This window comes from Mus caroli, chromosome 1 (genome assembly GCF_900094665.2).
Source record: "Mus caroli chromosome 1, CAROLI_EIJ_v1.1, whole genome shotgun sequence".
NCBI lineage: Eukaryota > Metazoa > Chordata > Mammalia > Rodentia > Muridae > Mus > Mus caroli.
This window is the reverse complement of record NC_034570.1, coordinates 79380555-79401866: the sequence shown is the minus strand read 5'-3', so window position 1 is coordinate 79401866 and position 21312 is coordinate 79380555. Positions and strand designations below refer to the sequence as shown.

Sequence of the window (21312 nt, the reverse complement as noted above, 5' to 3'; positions counted from 1 at the left end):
AATTCTGGATTGTAGTTCATTCCAAATATAGTCAAGTTGACAACCAGGAATAGCCACTACACTGCTTAAGACTGCCTTTTTTTTCCTCCAGATTGAGCCTTCCCTAAGAGACTTATTTATTTACTTATTATCAGTCTGTATGGATGCTTGTCTTCATGAGTTTAAGTACTATGTACATATGGGCGTCCATAGGGTGGCTGAACCAGGGTGTCAGATCTCCTAGAACTTGAGTCACCAGAAGTGGGCACTTGGAACCAAACCCAGGTCCTATGCAAGAACAGCAGTTGCCCTTAACCAGTAGGCTATTTCTCCAGCCCCATGAACTTCAGTTTACATAGAGCTTTTGACTCCATTGCGTGGATGGAGGGTAATTGTGCACCAGAGGAACATGCAAACAACCCCATCTGTCTAGTACCACCCATGTAGCACAGATTGATAACTGACTTATTCATGGGAGTAGAAAGGGGCCATCCTATAAAATTATCATGATGAATGAAGCTTGTAGGAACACATGGGAATGTTACAATCATATTGGGAAAATCAGGCCCAAGAACTTACTGGACATTCCAAACTGAGGAAATGAAGCAACTCCCTCTCTTGGACCCCATACACAGGTAAACACCCTGCACTATGATGGCAGCAGCCCCACCAACCTGCCATCCTACATCCTATGTGTGAGTCAGGCCAATGGGCAGAGAGTTCCCAACATCCTTGGGGATTCTGCTCTACCCAGTTGCAGCTGTTGACACTGTACCCAACAGTCATCAGCTTGTCCTCCTGCTCATTTTTTAGACCCAGGTCCCCCTTTTCTTGCTCTGCAGCTGGATTTAACTCTGCATCTTCCCTCTCAGCCCTGTGATCCACAGCTGTAGCTTCTTCTCTATGGATGGTTTGAGTTCTCACGGTGTTATCTTGTCAATACAGACTATTTACATTTCTATCAACCTACTTCTTAAACCTCCAGAAACTCTGCCATAGCCTCTTTATTCTTTTATAGCATAACCAACATACTCACACAGAAAAAGAGATGTTTACTATATAATGTGTGATACAAGACTTAACATTAGCAATTACAATAGAAATAAAAGAACCTCTGTTCACCTCTGCCAGACTACGAAGGGAAATAGGATTGTCTGGCAAACTGCTGAAATTGAAACTCTTGTACCTTGTGAATTTATTATTTTTAAAAAATATTTTATTTATGCATTTAATGCATATGAGTACCCTGTTGCTGTTTTCAGGCACACCAGAAGAGGGCATAGGATCTCATTATGGGTGGTTGAGCCACCATGTGGTTGCTGGGAATTGAACTCAGGACCTCTGGAAGAGTAGTCAGTGCTCTTAACCGCTGAGCCATTTCCACTGAGCCATTTTTTCAGCCCCGTGAATTTATTATTATTCAATAAATTCTGGCATTGTGAAAAGAGGCAAGTGTATTCCTCAATGTTTCTGACAGTCCATTTACAACAAGCTAATCTAATTTGATAAGATAAAAATAAAATTAAATTGCCTTTAAGACTAAATCTATGGGGTTGGAGAAATGGCTCAGTGGTTGAGAGCATTGGCTGCTCTTGCAGAAGACCTTGGTTTGATTTCTAATGCCCATATGATGGCTCAAAACCATACATAACTCCAATCCTGAGGGATCTGATGCCTTCTTCTGACTTCTGCAGACCCCACATACACACATGCAGGCAAAATACTCAAGACACATAAAATTTTTAAAAGCTTATTTTTGAAACAGGGTCTCTCTGGTTTAACAGTCCTGGCTGCCCCAGAACTTACTTTGTAGACTACGCTGGCCTCAAACTCACAGAGATCCTCCTGTTTCTGTCTCCCAAGTGCTGGGATTAAAGGTGTGTGCCACCACACCCAACAAGAAAATAAAATTGGAAAAAATTAAAGACAACAAATATTTCACCTATGTGTACAATTATAGGTCTTTTGACATTTAAGCTAAAAATGTATATACAATGTCCAAATATTTCAATTTCACATGTTGTCTTAGTGTTTCTACTGCCACAGCATGGCTGTGGCAACTCTTATAAAGAAAAGCATTTAATTGGGGCCGGCTTACAGGTTCAGAGGTTTAGTCTATTATCATAATGGCAAAGAGCATAGTGGCATGCAGGCAGGCATGGTGCTGCAGAAGGAACCAAGAGTTCTACACCTGGATTGGCAGGTAGCAGGAAGAGAGAGAGAGAGAGAGAGAGAGAGAGAGAGAGAGAGAGAGAGAGAGAGAGAGAGACACTAGGCCTGGCTTGAGCATCTGAGACCTCAAAGGCCACCTCCAGTGACACACTTCCTCCAACAAGGCCACAAGTCCTAATCCTTTCAAATAATGCTACTCCTGATGAGCCTATGGGGGACATTTCATTCAAACTGCTACCTAGGTTTTCATTAAAATGTAGGACTCTTAAAATTTACTTAATTTTAACAGGTGTAATGGTGCACACTTTTAATTTCAGATTTGGGAGACAGAGGTAGGCAGAACTCTATGAGTTCAAAGCCAGTGTGGTCTACATACTGAGTTCCAGGCTAGTCAGGGCCATATAGTAAAATTCTGTCTCAAAACAAACAAATAGAGAAAGTTTTATATCAATGAAAACCTCAAATCTGTATCAATATAAAAATTCTGTATCAATGTAAAAAATTATAACTTCTTTGCATCAATTAAAAAATGTCAATCTCTTAAAAGAACAAACAAACAAATAAACAAACACAGGATAATTTAATTAAGGGACTGAGGCTGTCGCTCAGTGGTAGAGTACTTGTGCATCATGCACAAGTTCATAGGTGTAATAGCCAGCACCATATAAATAATAATCATATTAATTATAACATTTTGATTATTATATGCATTATATATAACGTTATTATTGATTTCAAAAAGTTTGGAAATTTTTATTTAAATTATACATTTTTTACATTAGAAAGTACTAGGTAGAAAATAATTTAATAAAGGTACACATTTTTGTGGTTGTGGGGTTCTTGTTGTTTTGAGACAGGGTCTCACTATGTAGCCCTAGCTGTCCTGGAACTCAATATGTAGACAAAGGTGGCCTCCAGTTTACAAATGCACTGCATTTAATTTTTCACACAGGCTCCAGGGATGGAACACGGGCTGTCAGACATGTATAGCAAACACTCTTACCTGCTGAACGATCTCCCTCATCCTGTTTAAAGTCCTTAATGAATTTCTGATTACTAGCTTCTTGTTGAATACTTGCAAATATTTTCCCCAGTCTGTCACTTTTGTGTTTTTTAGGGTCATTCACAAGCCAAAAATATTTAATCCTATGAGATGCACTGCATTCTCTTGTGGATTGGGCTTTCTGGGTCCAAGTGTATGAGCTCTTCCCTGTAAGTTCTTTATTTCTATACCTTATATTTGAACGAGGTCATTCTTACATAAGGCATGAAATTTGGTTGCGGTTTATTTACTAGCAAGTGTTTGCTAAATGCCCCTAGTACTTATTGGAAGGCTACCCAGTTGCTACCTAATTCCTTTACTCCTTTTTCAAAAATTAACAGCACTCATTATTGTGACAGTGTTTATGGGTTCTTAGTTTCATTTCATTCATGCTGTCCTTGGAAGTTTTTGTAGATGGTCTTTATCAAGTTAGCATTTTTCTCTTTTCCTGTGAACTAAGTTAATTCTAGTATGTTTTCATTAATTGAGTGTTGGATGTTTATAAATTCTTTTCTAGATTGACTCAACTCTCTCTCTCTCTCTCTCTCTCTCTCTCTCTCTCTCTCACACACACACACACACACACTCACGCACATACACACACGTATGCATGCTTGCACATACACACACGTATGCAGCTTTAAAAGGAGCTCAATGTCCATAAAAATCACTACTTATTGACTCATACCCTCTAGCAGCCATAGATAGATAAACATTAAAGAGGTTTTTGCATTGCTTTCTAGATATTTCAGAAAGCAGTCGTAAAATATGTAGTCTCTACAGCTGCCCTTTTTTGCTAAGCATATTTCACACTATAGCTTATATCAGTACCTCATCCCTCTTTGTAGGCAATGCTATTCTACTTCATGGATGCAGACATTGTTTTAAAACTGTTATTATGTGCATTCATATACATTTTTTGCTGACATGTTTCCAGTTCCCTGGGAATAGAACTGCTCTCAACAAGGCACCTCTGTGTCTAACTGAGGAATTGAGAACCATTTTGTACAGTGGCTGAGCCTGCACACTTTCACCAGAGGTGCTTGAGGGCTACTCACCGATATCAGCTTCTTATGCTTCAGCTATCCTTGGGGGGTTATACAGTGGTATCTCATTGTGGTTTTGATTTCAATTTTCATAATGACAAATGATAGTATTTTCATGTGTTTAATAGGCATTTATATGTCTTCATATTCTTTGTCCAATTTTATCTGATTTTCAATGCTAAGCTATAAGAGCTATAAGATATTCTTTACATATTCTGGATATAATCCTTTATCACACCCATAATTTTCTTCTTTTCCTCCCTCTATTTTGGGGGCTTTTTTTTGTTTGTTTTTTTATTTGTTTTACTTAAAACAAAGCAGACTATAGGCCTCCATGAATTGGATAGGGACTAGAAGATCATCAGTTCCAAGTTCAACTCTGTCATTATTAGCTTAATAGGGAAATTCAAACATCTCTTCCATTGGATGGCAATGGGGCCATCCCCTCCCTTGGCTGTTTTAACCCAACCCCAGGAGAGAAACAGAGCATGGCTCTTTCACTGAGAAAGGCACAGAACATCTATCTCCTTGCTTGGTCCTGCTGACCCTATCAGGCAAGAGAATAATAGTACCATCAAGGCTTCAGCACACATAGAGGAAAGATCAGCCAGTTCCCCAGATCTAGATCAAGGAATGAGGGCTGCTTGTTCCCAGTCAGCAGGATGGAAGACTGACTCACTGCTGGACTCCATGATCATCACAGTGTGAGAAACAGAGCATCACAGCTCACATTCCAATGGTTTTCAACCCAACATTAACATCTTGCTCATCCTCAGGAGGACTCTATATGTGCATGGGGAAAGAGTGCTTTTCAGGTGGTGTGTGACTGGCATTAGGCTGGGCATTGTCAAAACATCTTATTGCTAATCCATGTCTTTCCCTCTCCTTTAACTAGAGGAAGCAGGATTTTCATTGTCACCTTTCTGTGGTTTGTGAACATCTCAGGTTGGTGACTTCTGCAGAACCCAGAAACATACAGGAAGCAAGTAGGAAATCCAGAGGAATTCTATGTTATTATTCAAGTCCGAGCCTCTCGTTTTTGTTTTGTTTTGTTTTGTTTTGCCACTATTCACAATCCTCTTTTATCTCCCTTTCATTTATGAGGAGGACCAGAAAAGAACAGGGTACTTCCATCTTTGCCAGAAACTGAAGTTGTATTTAGTATTTTACAACAGTAATTTGTAACTAATTTTCTCAGTGAACTATAACTTATTTGAAGGTACCAAACTATGTTTTATCATTATTCTCTTCAGACTATCAAAAGGAAACAGGAATAAATCCTAGCATTTGCTAAAAGCACAGAGCACATCGAGTAAATTACATGAGTTTCCATAGTTGTACATAAAGCCTTGGTAATGTCTCTTTTCCTTTCCCTTCACCCTATATACACTTCCGTATTACATTCTTTATCATATGCTCAGTGCTCCTAAGTTGTCTGTTATAAACATGGCAGTTTTATTGCCAGCAGACCACTTTTCTCTTGATGAGGAATTTGTTACATCAGAGTCATGAGCAAACTTAGAACATTAGAACACAAAATAGCAAATGAGCAAACTGCCAAGGGAGGCCTGAGTAGCAAATGTCTGATCGTTCTAGAGGAAGAAACCAGTTATAGAAGCTAAAATGTCCCTAGCAACTAAGGAAGAATACATAGCACCGGTGAGCAGGATATGGAGTGAGACAGACTAAAACTGCTGGGGGAATAAATGGCTGGACACACAACAGGTCGCTACATAGGAACCTGAGATAGGGGTTTTCTTTTTCTTTTTCTTTTTCTTTATTCTTTTTCTTTATCCTTTATTCTTTAATCTTTTTTTTTTTTTTTTTTTTTTTTTTTACAGTTCAGACTTCATTCCCCTCCTGGTCCACCCTCCGACTGTTCCACATCCCACACCTCCTCCCCCACACCTCCCCCACCCCTGTCTCCAAGAGGATGCCCTCATTCCCACCCCCACACCAGACCTCCCCACTCTCTAGGGCCCTCAAGTCTCTCTAGGGTTAGGTGCATCTTCTCTGACTGAGTCCAGACCTGGCAGTCCTCTGCTGTGTATATGTTGGAGGCCTCATATCAGCTGGTGTATGCTGCCTGGTTTGTGGTTCCGTATCTGAGAGATCCCAGGGACCAGGCTAGTTGAGATTGCTGGTCTGCTTATAGATGTCCCACAGTGGAAGAATGGAGACAGAAAATGTGGTTCATTTACACAATGGAATACTACTCAGTTATTAAGAAAGAAGACATCATAAGTTTTGCAGGCAAATGGATGGAACTAGAAAATATCATCCTGAGTAAGGTAACTTAGACCCAAAAGGACATGCATGGTATGTGCTCACTAAGTGGATATGAGCCAAAAAGTACAGAATACCCAGGACACAACCCACAGGACTCATGAAGGCTAATAAGACAAAGGATCCAAGTGAGGATGCCTCAATCCCACTTGAGAGGGAGAAGAAAGCAGTCATGGGGGGTGGGAGAGTTAGAGGGAGGGAGGGATATGGGTGGGAGAGGGGACAGGGAGGGGAAGGGGGGAACATGATTAGGTATTGGGGGGTGGGTGACAGGACTGAAGCCCTGAGGGACAGCAGAAAAAATGGAAACAGGCAACCTCAGGAGGTAGGAGGTGTGGAGGGGGACCTTCTAGAATGTACTGGAGACCTGGGAGGTAAGAGTCTCAGGACCCAAAGGGAGGGGGACCTTGGATGAAGTGCTCTATAGTTGAGAGAGGGAACTTGTAGAGTTCACCTCTAGTGGAGGGACAGGACATCAAGTGGAGGGATGGGGTTGCCATCCCACAGTCAAAAGCTCTGACCCAAAGTTGTTCCTATCTGAAGGAACTGCAGAAACAAAGATGGAGAAGAGCATGAGAGAAAGGAGGTCCAGTAACAGGTCCAGATTGGGATTCAGCTCAAGGGGAGGCCCCAGAGCCTTGAAACTGTTACTGATGCTGTTGTGCTTGCAGACAGGAGCCTAGTGTGGCTGTCCTTTGAGAAGTCCAATAAGCAGCTGAGTCAGATGCAGATACTAGCACTCAACCAATAGACAGAAGCCAGAGAGCCCTGTGGCTGAATTGGGGGAAAGCTGGAAGAAGCTGCCCCATGGGAAGAACAGCTCTCAACTGATTTGGAACCTCAAGATCTCTCAGACACTGAGCCACCAACCACAGGCCAGCTGATAAGAGGCCCCAACACTTATACAGCAGAGGACTGCCTGGCCTGGCCTCAGTGAGAGAAGATGCACCTAATCCTAGAGAGACTTGAAGCCCCAGGGAGTGGGGAGGCCTGGGGGTGAATATCCTCTTGGAGACAGGGGGTATGGGAAGGGGAGCAGTCAGGGGTCAGACTATGAGGGGGGGGGTTAAGTCTGGACTGTAAAAAAGGATTAAAGAATAAAAATGAAATAAAATAATAATAGTAATAATAATAATAAAAGAAAATCCTAAAGTATTCAAAGTATTCAAAATAAGTAGAGCAAATAAATGAGTTCTGGAAGATTACAGGTTATATAATTAATACAAATAACTATCAATGCGATTTCTAAATATTAGCAAAGGCCAATTTAAAAATAAAATTAAGAAAGCAATCTTATTTACAATAAAACTAAACTTTGCATAGGTGCAAATTAGCAAAAAAGGTAGAAGTTTATGTATTTGAATGTTATAAAACATCACTGAAATATTTTAAACAAAAAGAAAGATATCAGAGAAGACAATGTTAAGCTGGCAAAACTACTACTGATCTTATAGGCTTAACACAATTATTAACAAAATACAAGATTCTGTTTCTGGTCTCCTCAAATTGACAAGCCAATCCTAAAATTCATACAAAAATGCAAGACAGAAGCTCAGAATAGTGTCAAAAATCTTGAAAGAAAAAAAGTAGAGTTGAAAGATTCCCTTCCCCCACTCAAGAATCAACGGTGGTGACTTTAGTTGTGACTCAAAGCACTGGAGATATGGAACCTGAAGAGGTCACCTGTAGTCAGGCAGGTGGAGCAATAGGAACACCAACCACCCACAGAACTTTTGACCTCAAATTTATCCTGCCTTTAAGAAATGCAGGTGTGGGAAGCCACATGTGCCGTTGCAGAGTGGCACAGGCTTCTGCTGGCCACCACGCATACATAGGCAGGAAAGTTTTTTGCCAAGATGAGGTTTTGAGAATTGACCAAAATTGACCAATCAGAAGAGAGAGAAATTGACCAATCAGAAGAGAGAGAAATTGACCAATCAGATGAGAGAGAAGTTGACCAATCAGAAGAGAGAGAAAGTAACCAATCAGATGTAGGAATGCAAATGAGGTAATAAGCATCAACCAAGCAAAACACAATCCGGGTGTGAGACACGCCTCTTCTAGGCCTATATAAAGCAGCACCAGAGCTGGGCTCAGGGTCTTTTCGCCTAAGCTCTCCCAATAAACGCGTGCAGGAGGATCCTGTTGCAGCGTCGTTCTTGCGCAAGATGCAGGGAGGGGAGACAGAGCAAAGGCTGAGGGAATGGCCAAGCAATAGCCGCCCCAAGGAGAGACCCATCCCATGGGCAAGCACCATCCCTGACACTATTAATGATACTCTGTTATGCTTGCAGACAGGACTCTAGAAAGGCTGTCCTCTGAGAGGCTTCACTCAGAAGCTGACTCAGAGTGATGTAGATATCCACATCCAAACATTGGATGGGGCTTGGGGACTTTATTGGAAGAGCTTGGGGAAGGAATGAGGGCCCTAAAGGGAATAGGAACTCCTCAGGAAGACTAACAGAGTCACTAATCTGGACCCTTGGGCCTCTCAGAGACTGAAAAACCAACCAACCGAAGAGTGTACATGGCTGGGCCAAACCAACCTCAACATACTAGCAAATATGCAGCTTGGTCTTCATATGGGTCCTCAACAACTGGGGTGGGCTATTCCAAAAGCTGTTGCCTATCTGTGGGATATGCTCTTCCAGCTGGGCTGCTTCGTCTGGCCTGAGTAGGAGATGCCAGAGACCTGATGTGCCAGGGTCAATGACCAACGGGGGCCTTCACCCTCTCTGAGGAGAAGGGGAAATGGGGGAAGCATTGTGGCAAGGGGTAACTGGGAGGAAGAGCAGTGATCGGGATGTAAAGCGAATAATAATAATAAAAAAAAGTAGAGTTGAAAGACCTATGCTTCTCTGTTTTCAAATACAGCACAAGGTTACAGTAATCCAGGCAGCATAGCCAGTAGCAGAAACACAAAATAAATGAGAGTAAATAATGTAAATAAAGCTACATTTATGATTGGCTGATCTTCAGCAAGGGTGACAAGACAATCCTATCTGGAAAAATCATTTCAACGACAAGAACAAAGTATAATGGTGCAAATACATGCAAAATCCACAATGGAACCTATTATTTTGTTTACTAACTTTAAAAATTAATCAAAAGGAGTTGGGGAAATGACTCAGTTATGAAGCAAATATTTACATACATAAACATGAGGACATGTGCACTGCTGCCCAGTTCCCAGGTAAAAAGTTAGAGATTTATAATCATCATTATTATAAATTATAATATTTATTATGTATATAAGATATGTAATTACTATAAATTATAGCCTATAATTTCAGTGCTAGAAAGGCAGAGACGGGGGGATTTCTGGAATGCATTAGCTAGCCAGTCTAAGTTGGGAAGTTCCAGGTACAGTGAAATATCTGACCTCAAAAAATAAGGTGGACCCAGGCATGGTGGCACACACCTTTAATTCCAGCACTCGAGACAGAGGCAGGTGGATTTCTGAATTCAAGGCCAGCCTGGTTGACAGAGTGACTTCCAGGACAGCCAGGGCTCAGAGAGACAAACAAAACAAACAGAAACAAAACAAGACAAAATAAGGTGGAGAGTACTATGAAGAAATATATTCCAGTTTCTAGTGAAGAAGACACTGGATATTAACTTCTGACTTCCATACAAACATGCATATACATGTACATGTACCCACTTGCACACAAACACACACCACATACACTCAAAATAACTACTAAAAATAAAAATGACTAACAAGAGCAATAGTCAGTCTTTTCCTATGTTGCTGAAATGACTAGAAATTGTATGCTTACCTTAAACTATTTACAAAAGCCAACTAAAAACTTATCATAAGCATAAATATAACAGTACTCTAAACCTCTTAGAGAGACTGTATGTACATTGTTGTGATCGCTTGGCCAACGATTACTGAAATAAGACATCAAAAGTATCAGCAATGTAAGAAGATAGGCTGGCAGCCATCAAACTTAGAAATGTTTCTTCTTTATTGTTGCTGGACTGTTTTTGCAGCTAGAAGTTGAGGCCAGGGTCTTGTGTATGGTAGGCAAGCACCGCTGTGTTATATCCCTAACTCTGAAACTCCCATGCTCCTAGAATACTACCAAGAGCGTGAGACTAAAAGACAAGGGATGTACACCTGTAATTCTAGCACTTGGGAAGCCAAGGCAGTAGATCACATATCTAAGACCAGCCTGGACCAGAGCTAGTGTGAGACCAGCATTGGCGGCATAGTAAGAGCCTGTCTGAAAAAAATAAAAAAGGGAGGGAGATCGGGGAGGAAGGGAAGATAAGGAGAGATGTAGGAGGGGTGAAGGAAATACAAGACAAACAAGTGGGAGAAAATCTTCAACTTCTATATCTGATAAATGACCACAATATATAAACAACCCTTAAAAATAAACACTAAAACACAAACAAAAAACAAGCAGAGGGCTCACGTAGCTATTTCTTCACATAAGATATTATAAAGGGCCAAGATTCTCATGACAATATGGTTAGTGTCACTAGTCATCACAAAATGACACTGCACACCCACAAGCATGGTTATGTCTTAAGCACTTAACAAGTGCTGGTGAGCAATGGAGCAATGGAGACTGCCCTGCATTGTTGTTAGACCTGCAAAATTGGTGCAGCCATGAGGAAACAGTTTGACAGATACTTAAAAAGCCAAATACAGACTGACCACATGACCCAGAAATTCCACAGTGAGCAATATCTAAGAGTACTGAGGACACTTTTCCACAGAAAAACCTATGTCTACTCACAGCAGCATGATTGGTACTAGTGAGAAGCAGCATCGGATGGTTCGCTAACTGATGAACAGAATGTGCCACATTGCTACAATGTAATACTAATCAGCACGGAGAGACGAATCTGACCAATGCGACAAAACAGATGAAGCTTGAAAACAAGTTAAAGAAAAGCCAGTTATAAAACACAAAAGCCTGTTTTAGATCAGACATTTTAAAAAATAAATGTCCATTAGTGGTTGCTGGAAACTGGCAGGGGATGGCGGAGAGTTAGTGGAGATTTCTTGTGGGTATGATAGAAACCTTACAGAATTAGACAGTGGTTATAGAATTATATTAAGTCATTAGATCCATGACTTGGTGACTATGAAAGACACCATGAAATAGCAATCTGAAAGGGTTAATTTCCTTGTATTTTAATAATAATCTCATTATGAAAATCAAAAAGACTTGAGAACCCTTAAAATCAGCCCTCTATACCCTCATTTGCTCCAAACCCTAAATCACTTACAGGAATTTATTTTTTATATCAGTGTAAATTCCCAATTTCTTTAGAATATGTACAACTGCCGAACTGGTAGTTCACGCCTTAAATCCCAGCACTTGGGAGGCAGAGACAGGCGGATTTCTGAATTCAAGGCCAGCCTGGTCTACAAAGTGAGTTCCAGGACAGCCAGGGCTACACAGAGAAACCCTGTCTCGAAAAACCAAGAAAAAAAAAAAAAAAACAAAAAAACAAAGTACAATTAGCCATCTTATCCACATACTCATAGCATAAATGGTAAATTAACTGTCTTCTCTGCCAGTAGGCATTGTTGCATCTATTTGTTGGCTGACTTTCTTTTCTAAGAGTCATGCTATTTCCCGTAAGTGCATGAGCTGGCAAAGGCTAAAGGCAGTACACACAACTGCGAATGTGTAGTTGTAGACCCTGCTGAGGATGCCATAATTGCTATCTACAAGTTTCTTGCCAGTTCACAGTGAGCTGAAAGGACATTAAAGGTAAGGACATGAAAGGTAGTTTCAAACTTCTTCCAGATGCCAAACAGTCTAATCATTCTTCCTTCTAGTTAAGGAAAGCCGTATTCCTTTATTTGCATATTACAACCTTTTCCAAACTCACCTTCCTTGCTATTTATTATAGATTTTAGCTCACTTTAGTCAATCTGAATTATCTGCCCTGCCTGTTGCAACATTAAGTAGAATAAAGGACTATTGCCTCTTGTGATTTTTGCTGAGCTGATGATATAAGAAAGGCAGAAGAGCTGGCAGGAGCAGAATGACAGCATGTGGCTATGAAGAAGTAGTGGATGACAAAGACTGTGGAAGTTATGGAGTATTGTGAGGTTCAAGGAACACATAGACTCTCAAAGCCAATAGGAAGTCTATTTGCAGGCCAGCTGGTTATCCAGGGAACTTGCCCAAATCATGTAGCCATGAGCCTTACTGTTCTTGGCTTTTTATGCACACAAACCATATCCTGGTTGACTCACTTCAATTAGCAAGAACAATTAGTAATAAGCAGACTACAGAAGCCAGAAAACAAGATTAGCACATTTAGGGACTTTCCCAGAACTGTGAACTATGATGGAGAGGCTTTTGTTCTCATTTTGGCAGGTGTTATAGTCTACATGCTGGACTCTTAGATCACAATGGTGCTATGGTGTCTCTAACATGGTATCAGTTGTGTAAAGGGGCCCATTACAAGAGGAGCCAAGATTTCAGATGGTAGAATGTGTGTGGGATACTGCTGGCTCAAGTCACTAGGAGCTACCCTAGCTTGAAGGCCAGGTGTCCTGATGCCCAAGGCAACTACAAAGCCATTGGAAAGACCAAGGGTTCCAACACCCAAAGGTTGACTGCTGTGATAATAGTTCTGGAGCTAGATAGCTACTACATATAGCTGAGAATTTTACTAGTCACTGAGTGCTGGGCTGTTGGCACTGGGACCAGAAAAGTAAGCCTCTAATCTGGGTACTTAGAACTTTAAGTCTGTGTTCTAAGGTTTAAAGATATAAGTTCTGAGTTCTCAGCTCTTGGAACTAAGAGCTGCTGAGTCTGTTGGCTCAGCCCATAAAGCTTCAGCATTCAAGGGCCCAGGACTACCAACACTAGATGAACTGCTCCTCACCTATTCGACAATTCCATTTGAATAAAACCAAAGAACCCTAGCCAAATCAATGGCAATAGAAAGGGTTAAACTATGTAGTTCAGCATTTTTAGAAGTATATTCAATAAAACACCAATTCCTTGAGATGATCCAGGAGAAAAGGTTCAGAGAAATATTTGAACCCATTGTTTTCCAAAAGCACTCACTTGCTGTCAAACACTCTTTTTCTTCATGACCACTATGGAAATCCCAATGAACATAGGTGTGACCCATGAAACCCTCCCTCTGAAACCCAAAGGAACACACAACCTCCAGCATCTTTTGGAAAATTCTAATTCAGTTAGAAAAATCTATATTATAAAAGATAATGATAAGTACTCCTGTCTACTCTCCCAGAGTCAGCCAGGGGGTTCTGGAAGGAGTACGACTGGTTTCTAGTGCTCTTCTATGGTGCAACCCTGCTTTCCCTGAGGAGCCTTTTTCTAAATGGCAATTTAATCATATTGGACTTTCTGATAAACAGTAAGGTCATTAGTCATTTAATGTTGGTTATCTTTGAAGGTTTTCCCACAAAGGCCTGACCTGAAAGAGGTTAGTATTCTATGACTCCCCCTTCAACTTGCTATTTCAAGGTTGGTTTTACCTGGACTAAGAAGAAAATTTCTTTGGGAACTCTCCACCTTGAAGATATTTCAATATTTCTTACCACAACACCCTTTCTCTGCTCAGTATTTTTAGCTCATTGTTTTCTATTTTGGCAGCTGAGAAGCTGCAGTTTGTAATTTTACCTCCAGCTTCATATTTCTTCTTAAAAGTGAATACAATGTCCTGTTTATAATAATAAAATCACTAGTTGGCAGAACGACATTAAATGGAAAAAAAGAGAGAGAGAGAGAGAAAGCAATTGGAAAATTTAGAGCAAGCAATTTTAAGTGCCAAGTTTCACATTTGTAATGGTCTGGTGGAGGTCACCGGGCTTCCTTTTTATTGAGGGAAGAGTAAGAAATAGATATCACAAGCTCTCTTGTAGAAAGCTATAGAAACCATTCTTGTTTCAATGAAGCTCATGGCTTTACCAAAAAGTGATGTGACTCAAATGTCTACAATAATACTAGCTATTGGAAAAACATAAAAATCAGGTTAACAGGGTATTTTCCCCTCCAGTGTATTTAGGTATTCATTTTCTCCTTGAATTGAACTTTTAAGCTTCAGTTTCCTATTCTAGTTCAGTAACAAAGGAAACAACAAAGTATGAATGAACTGAGAAAAAAATGCAGCCTGACTTGGAAATCACCCTGGGGTTTCTTGGCCTTCACATACAACCAAGTTTAAGCAGTTCCCCCATCACAGTATTTTCCTAGCCCCCCAATACTTACAGGATTGGTGTTCTTTAACCTCAGGTGCCCTGCTGGAAAGAGCTACAGTCTGGGCCATGCAAGTAGGGATTCTCCAGAGATGGGAGCCAAATGTCTAAAAGAATGGTGAGCCCAATCAGAGGGGCCAGATCACCCCTGCGAGTTCACACCAGCCTTACTCCTTAAAAATTGCTAACCAACCATTTTTCTTTTCAAAATAAACACTATTTCTCTCAACTTCAGTTTGCAAAATATTACCCCAATTCCACTGGACTAAAAAACTGGAATTTTACTGACATAATTGGATTATGAGGTTTAAAGATTGATGGAACTTTTCTGTTCCAAATATAATTGTTAAATACCAAACCTAAACGGGTATGTAGAAGCTCTTACGTAGCTAGAGCCAGAGGAACACTGCAGGCTCCAAGGCAGGGTGACCCGGAGAGAGGGGAGCAAGAAGCTACAGATGACTTCCAAGTCTTGTCAGAGAATCTCATAGTCTGATGGTACACAGCCTTTTTGTGGAGATGACTTCTGTTACTCCAGGTCCTAACTGTTGCCTTGAGTCTTAGCTCTCAATTCCACATCCAAGTAATCTTAGCTTGATTGATGTATTCACACCTATATCACAGCACTGGCCACTCTCTGCAGTGCTTAACCTCAATATGAGTTCAATTCTCTGAAGATAAAGGGCCAAACCTCAGTTGTCTTTGTATTTTCAGTGGTTAGTTCAATTTTATATAAAAAAAATATTATATATACATACATATACATACACACACGCATATATATGTATATATATAATGTTTGTGTTGCATACACATAAAATATATGTAAATATTTCAGCAGAAAAGGAGGAAATGCTTAAAAAGACACAGAAGAGTGGCTTTGGGAGTTTAGAGAATGTCAATTTATTCAATGAAAGAGACACTTTTCAGGACACACTAGAGCTCAATCTGAGATCTTTGGTCAAATTCAAGAAAATGAGCACTGCTTTTTAAATGCCATTGAAGATACGGGGCTCTCAGAGAATGCATCACACTATTATAAATACTTATCCTAACTACTTCCCTCCATTAAACAGTATTTGACTATTGCTTCATATATTTCATTCATGTCCTCTCACAGGAGCCTGAGGGAGAAGGTTCATAGAGGCAGAAACCCACATCGATTTCTATTAGTTACTGTATTTCCAATGCCCAGGGATGGCATATCACAAATAAATGTTGGTTAATAAACTAAATAAACCTACCACATATCAGTCAAAGAAAAGAAGCTCATCAGATCCAAACACATTAGCAGAGTCATAGGCTTTACTTTATATTAATTTTATTGTAAAAAATAAGAAACTCACCAGGACTACATAAATATATGAATTAACCCCAATGCCCTCATTACATGTATGGGTCAGTATAAGTGTCATGTGCAGATGCAAGAGTCAACATTCTAGAAAATGCATAATATGGGCTCTCTCATTGGTTCCTGGGCCAAATGTAATCTATAGGTTTTTACCATGCCTGCTTGCATTGACTTACAGATCTCATTTAATTTTAGGTAAATTAATCTTTATAATATAGGCAAGTCACTAAAATATTACTAGAAAGATGCAGAGGCTTAAGATAACAGTAACTATTACATGAGTTATACTTATAACTGATGTTATATATTTTATAATATATATAATAGTAAAATAACATCAGTGCTCCTAGAAACAGTAGCTCCAAGAACACAGCAAACCTGACACTTGTTTTCCATGTAGGAGCTCATTACAGTGCGGCTGTGACTGCACAACACTGGCTGCCAAGTGCTTTGAGGAACTTACAAAAAGTAAACACATTGTCACTTCAAGGGGAAGACAACATTGAGGAAAAGGGGTTATTCAATGTGAAAACAAAATACTATGTTTATCATTCAAAAACACTTTTTTCTTTTCTTCCTCCCTTTCTTTCCTTCCTCTTTCTTCTTTCTTCCTTCCTTTCTTTCTTTCTTTCTTTCTTTCTTTCTTTCTTTCTTTCTTTCTTCCTTTCTTCCTTCCTTCCTTCCTTTCTTTCTTTTTCTTTCTTTCTTTCTTTCTTTCTTTCTTTCTTTCTTTCTTTCTTTCTTTCCTTCCCTTCTCTCTCTCTCTCTCTCTCTCTCTCTCTCTCTCTCTCTCTCTCTCTCTCTCTCTCTCTCTCTCTGTCTCTCTGTCTCTCTGTCTTTCTTTTTCTTTCTTTTTTTCCCCAGTGCTAGGGTCAAACCAAAAGCCTCGCGCACCCAGATCTTTTTAGCAGATGTACTGAAATGCTTCTCCTATCATATTATTTGGAGTAAAAAATTGTGTCTATGTACAAACTGCTAAATTGCCCACATGTACACCCAAACTACATACCAGAACTTTACAACTAGTTTTTATGATGTCACAGAAAGAATTTTCTGTGGATTATAAACCTTTTTAAAAATGGCTAACACTGAGTTGTGACGGTGCATGCCTATAACCCTAGCATTTGGAAGGCAGATGCAGGAAGACTGCAGTTTAAGACAGCCTAAATTACATAGTGAGACTATGTTTCAAAAAAGAAAGGGGTGGGGGGACCGCAAAGCTATTAATGCAGCTCTTTTTAGCCAGTCCACAGGAACTGACTGGTTTCAAATACATATGGCTCCTGTCTATAAGCATAACAGAGTACCAATGAGTCTGAGGCCAGCCTGGGCTACAGAGTGAGTTCCAGGACAGCCACGACTACACAGAGAAACCCTGTCTCGAAAAACCAAAAAAAAAAAAAAAAGAATGTCAGGGACTGGTGCTTGCTCATGGGATGAATCTCATGTTGGCCCAGTCATTGGTTGTCTGTTCCCTCAGTCTCTGTTCCTGCACTGCTTGTAGAAAGGACTAATTTTGGGTTGAAGGTTTTGTGGGTGAGTTGATAACCTTATCCTTCTACTGGGGAGTCCTGCCTAGCTACAAGAGGTGGCCATTTCAGGCTCCATATCCACCACTGCTAGGAATCTCAGCTAGAGTCATCCTCAAATAAATTTGGATTCACTTGTTGAATAGAACCTAAAATATGAGTATTATGCTTTAGTAAACTCATCTCACGTCTTTAAAAAGTTCTCTTATTTATTTTTAAAATAGGAATAAGGGTACAGAGTACCAGCCTATATCCCTGTATGTATGTATATATGTATGCATTATGCATGTATATATGATGATAATTAAAATCAAGTTAAAATAGACAGGACTAGGTCAGCTTCTATCTATCTATCTATCTATCTATCTATCTATCATCTATGTATCTGTCTGTCTATCATCTATCTATCTATCTATCTATCTATCTATCTATCTATCTATCTATCAATGATGATCATTAAAATCAAGTACCAACATAGCCAGGACTAGATCAGCCATGGTGGCACGTGTTTAGTTTCAACACTTGGGAGACAGACAAACTCATTTCTGTGAGTTTCTTATAGAACATAACATGTTCCAGGCCAGCCAGGGATACATATGGAGACCCTGTCTAAACAAATAAAGCACATAGGACTTACAATCAGATATTTAAATTTCCACACTACAAGTTATTAAAGCAAAGTTTTAAAACAACGATAGTACCCAGTTGAACTGCTTTCACCAAAAGTAAAACTATTAATATAAAGAGACAGGGTTTTTAATACCTTTCAGAAGAAATATCAAAATATTTGAAATTTATTTCATCTTTATTTTTCTTCTTTTGTTTAGGTTTGTAATATAAATAACTGATTCATAATCTATTATATTTTTTATAATTTTAAAAAGACATGCATTAGTGAGAATGAATGTTTACCAATGTTAACAGATTACTGTTTTAGATATCAAGAAGCCATTTAAAATTTAAATGTAAAAGAATAATTTAATCTGATCTGAAGTTTAGAAACATAATCTTGGGGACAGGAGATGAGAGTGAAAATACTGGAAAGCTAAAGGGGTTTAAAACCCGTAACTACTTTAATGCAGAATCATCTACAAAGGGTTCTTTCTCAGAGCACATGGTTAGACTTTAACAGAAGCTTTCTGCAGAGCAAGGTCTATTCTGTAGCTCAGCCCAGAAAGCAACAAGGGCCAAACCAAAGGCAAGATGGAGCCATAAAAGGATAACTTGGTGCAACCCTGGCTCTTGTGACCACTGAAATGTTTAATAATTTTCTGCAGGTTATGATCAGGTCAGAGAAAAAAATAAGTATATCTATCTTCTGACATTTGTAGTTATGATTTCTTGAAGTTATTTTAAAGACTTTTAGCAATGGAATGGTATGCTAAGTGAATACTTGACTATTGCTTTCCTGCCTCTTTATTACTACCCTGAGCCAATTTCCTCCCACTTCAATCATGTATGTGACCAGGCTGATTTACTTCCTTCTATTTTCTATACATGCATACTTTTAATGTGCAGATATGTGTATGTTTTACATATGTTTATGTGTATTTATATGGCTCTGGGTTATTGACTTCACAAAAATACAATCATAGTCACATGATCTGCAGTTTCTTCTTTCACTTAACAGTATTTGATGGTCTCCCTTCTAGGACAGACCATATGGATACAGTCACTTTTTTGCATAGCTGTAGGTAACATCATCATAGGGATGGGGAGACCATAGTTATTAAACCATTCCATTACTGACAGACTCAGCAGTTTTTACAGTAAAACAGCAATGAAACTCTTGGCTCATAAACCTTTGTATACTTCACTCCGTCAGATACATTTCTGTAAACAGAGTTTGGGGGTAAAAGGTACATTTAAAACTGAATAAGCACTAAATTAGACTTCAAAAATAATGATTATTGTTTGAATTTAATCATTCCTTGGTAATTTTTCATTCTTTTGTTTGGTTTTAGTCTCTTTTCCCACTTTTAAAATTCTTTGACACTCTCCTATAAGAATACAATATTATCTTCATCATACCCAACCTAGAGGTCTTTGTTTTCTGAGACAGGATTTTACCATGCAGCCTAGCCTGGTCTAAACCTCACTGTGGAGCATCCTGGATCTCCTGCCTCATGCTCCCAAATCTGTGTCACCACATCTGGCTTCATAAAGTTTTTATATAGTCCTAAATCCAGTAAAAGATCTCAGTAAGCTCTCAATTGTACAACAAAGGCAACAAAGGTTCCAGAAGGTTCGGGTTCAATGTCCAGAGGACATAACCCCCCCTATGTGTTATGCAGTAACATCCAGGAGCACACTGTACCAAATGAATTTGAATCCATGTGTTTCTATCAGCCACACTGACAAGTAGGAAGGGATTATTATCTCATTTTCTTCACACACTCTCAGCAAGAAAAGCAAAAAGTACCCTCAGACTTGGTGGAGTACTGGACACTTGGAGCTGAAGGCACCATAAGTTCAGCTACAAAGCAAGCAAGTGTGGTGGAAAGACTCTGACACGGGATAACCTCAGCAAAAACCTTCCACAGCCTCCGTGGTGGGGTGTATGAAAACTTTCTTGGTTCTAAGTATCTCCATGTGGCATCCAGAATGAATGCCAGTACTGAAACCAAATTCTGAAGAGAAATATCAGAAAAGAACTAACATCCCACAATGAAGAAACATCTTCAAAGAAGATGTTGTTATAAAAATACCACAAAAGTACTTTCCAATAAATTCCAGACCTAAAAGTAAAGCTTTAAAATGAGCCTCCAAGCACAAGGTCCTGAATCCTCTGCTATGTGCCTAGAGAGGCCCATTTAGAGGAAGCACTTCTAAGCAGATAACACTGCCTTTCTGTGATGAGACTGGGGTCCAGCAAGGAGAAGAGACTAGGTAAAGCCACCTGCAATCTTTTGAAATTAGAATGGTCTAGAACCAGTCTAGAAACAAATGTTTGCAAAAGAACAAAGGGTCAATATTTTAAGGCCACACAAATGTTGCAATAACTTTGAAGTTGTCATGAAGAATGTCATGGTTGAGCAATATATAAGCAAAGAACCATATATAGTTGTATTCTACTGCAATGTGACTAAACACAGAATTGTGAATCTCATATCACTTTAGGAAGATTAGTAACTATTCATAGCTATTAATTATTGCTGACATTTTTCAAATCATTAAAATCTGAAATCCATCTTCAGTTGATGAGCTCAAGTGGTGGGCTGGATTTAGCTGGTAATCCATCACTTGCTGACCTCTGGCACAGAAGCACCAGACTTTCAACTGAATCCAAACAGTGGATAAAAGAAGGAAATATCTTAGCCTGACCCCTAGAAGAAACATCGGGGGAGAAGACAGTGCAGGAACAGCTCTTCCCAGGTGTTTCCCATGTTTACCTTAGGTCTCTTCTCTTGCCCACCTCATCAGGTGGGATTGTCCAAGGCAGGCTTTGAGGGAGACATTCAAGAACTTCTGAAGAGAAATCAGAGAAGTCCACACCATATTCTGTCAGTATCCCTTCTGTTTCAGGCTCGATTTCACCAGCCTGCCCAAGACTCTTAGCCAGTTGCCTGTGGACAGAGCAGAGAATGGACAATGAACTGTATTAGTGAATAAATAAATAACATGTAGGCCTCTATCTCTTTTCTAAAATAAGTTATTATGAAAATCCTCATGAAGGCTACGACTACAGTACAAAT

At 39.6% G+C, this 21312-nt stretch overlaps 1 protein-coding gene across 3 annotated transcripts in view; it reads right to left on the bottom strand.

Moving 5' to 3' along the window:
• The window catches only part of Dis3l2 (DIS3 like 3'-5' exoribonuclease 2), a 328742-nt gene that overhangs the window by 138250 nt on the left and 169180 nt on the right, over nucleotides 1–21312 (bottom strand). For all 3 annotated transcript variants that reach the window (XM_021163217.1, XM_029476858.1, XM_029476861.1), the window contains one exon: nucleotides 21010–21183. In XM_021163217.1, coding sequence (XP_021018876.1) covers nucleotides 21010–21183 — 174 coding nt within the window. The remainder of the gene's footprint in view (nucleotides 1–21009; nucleotides 21184–21312) is intronic.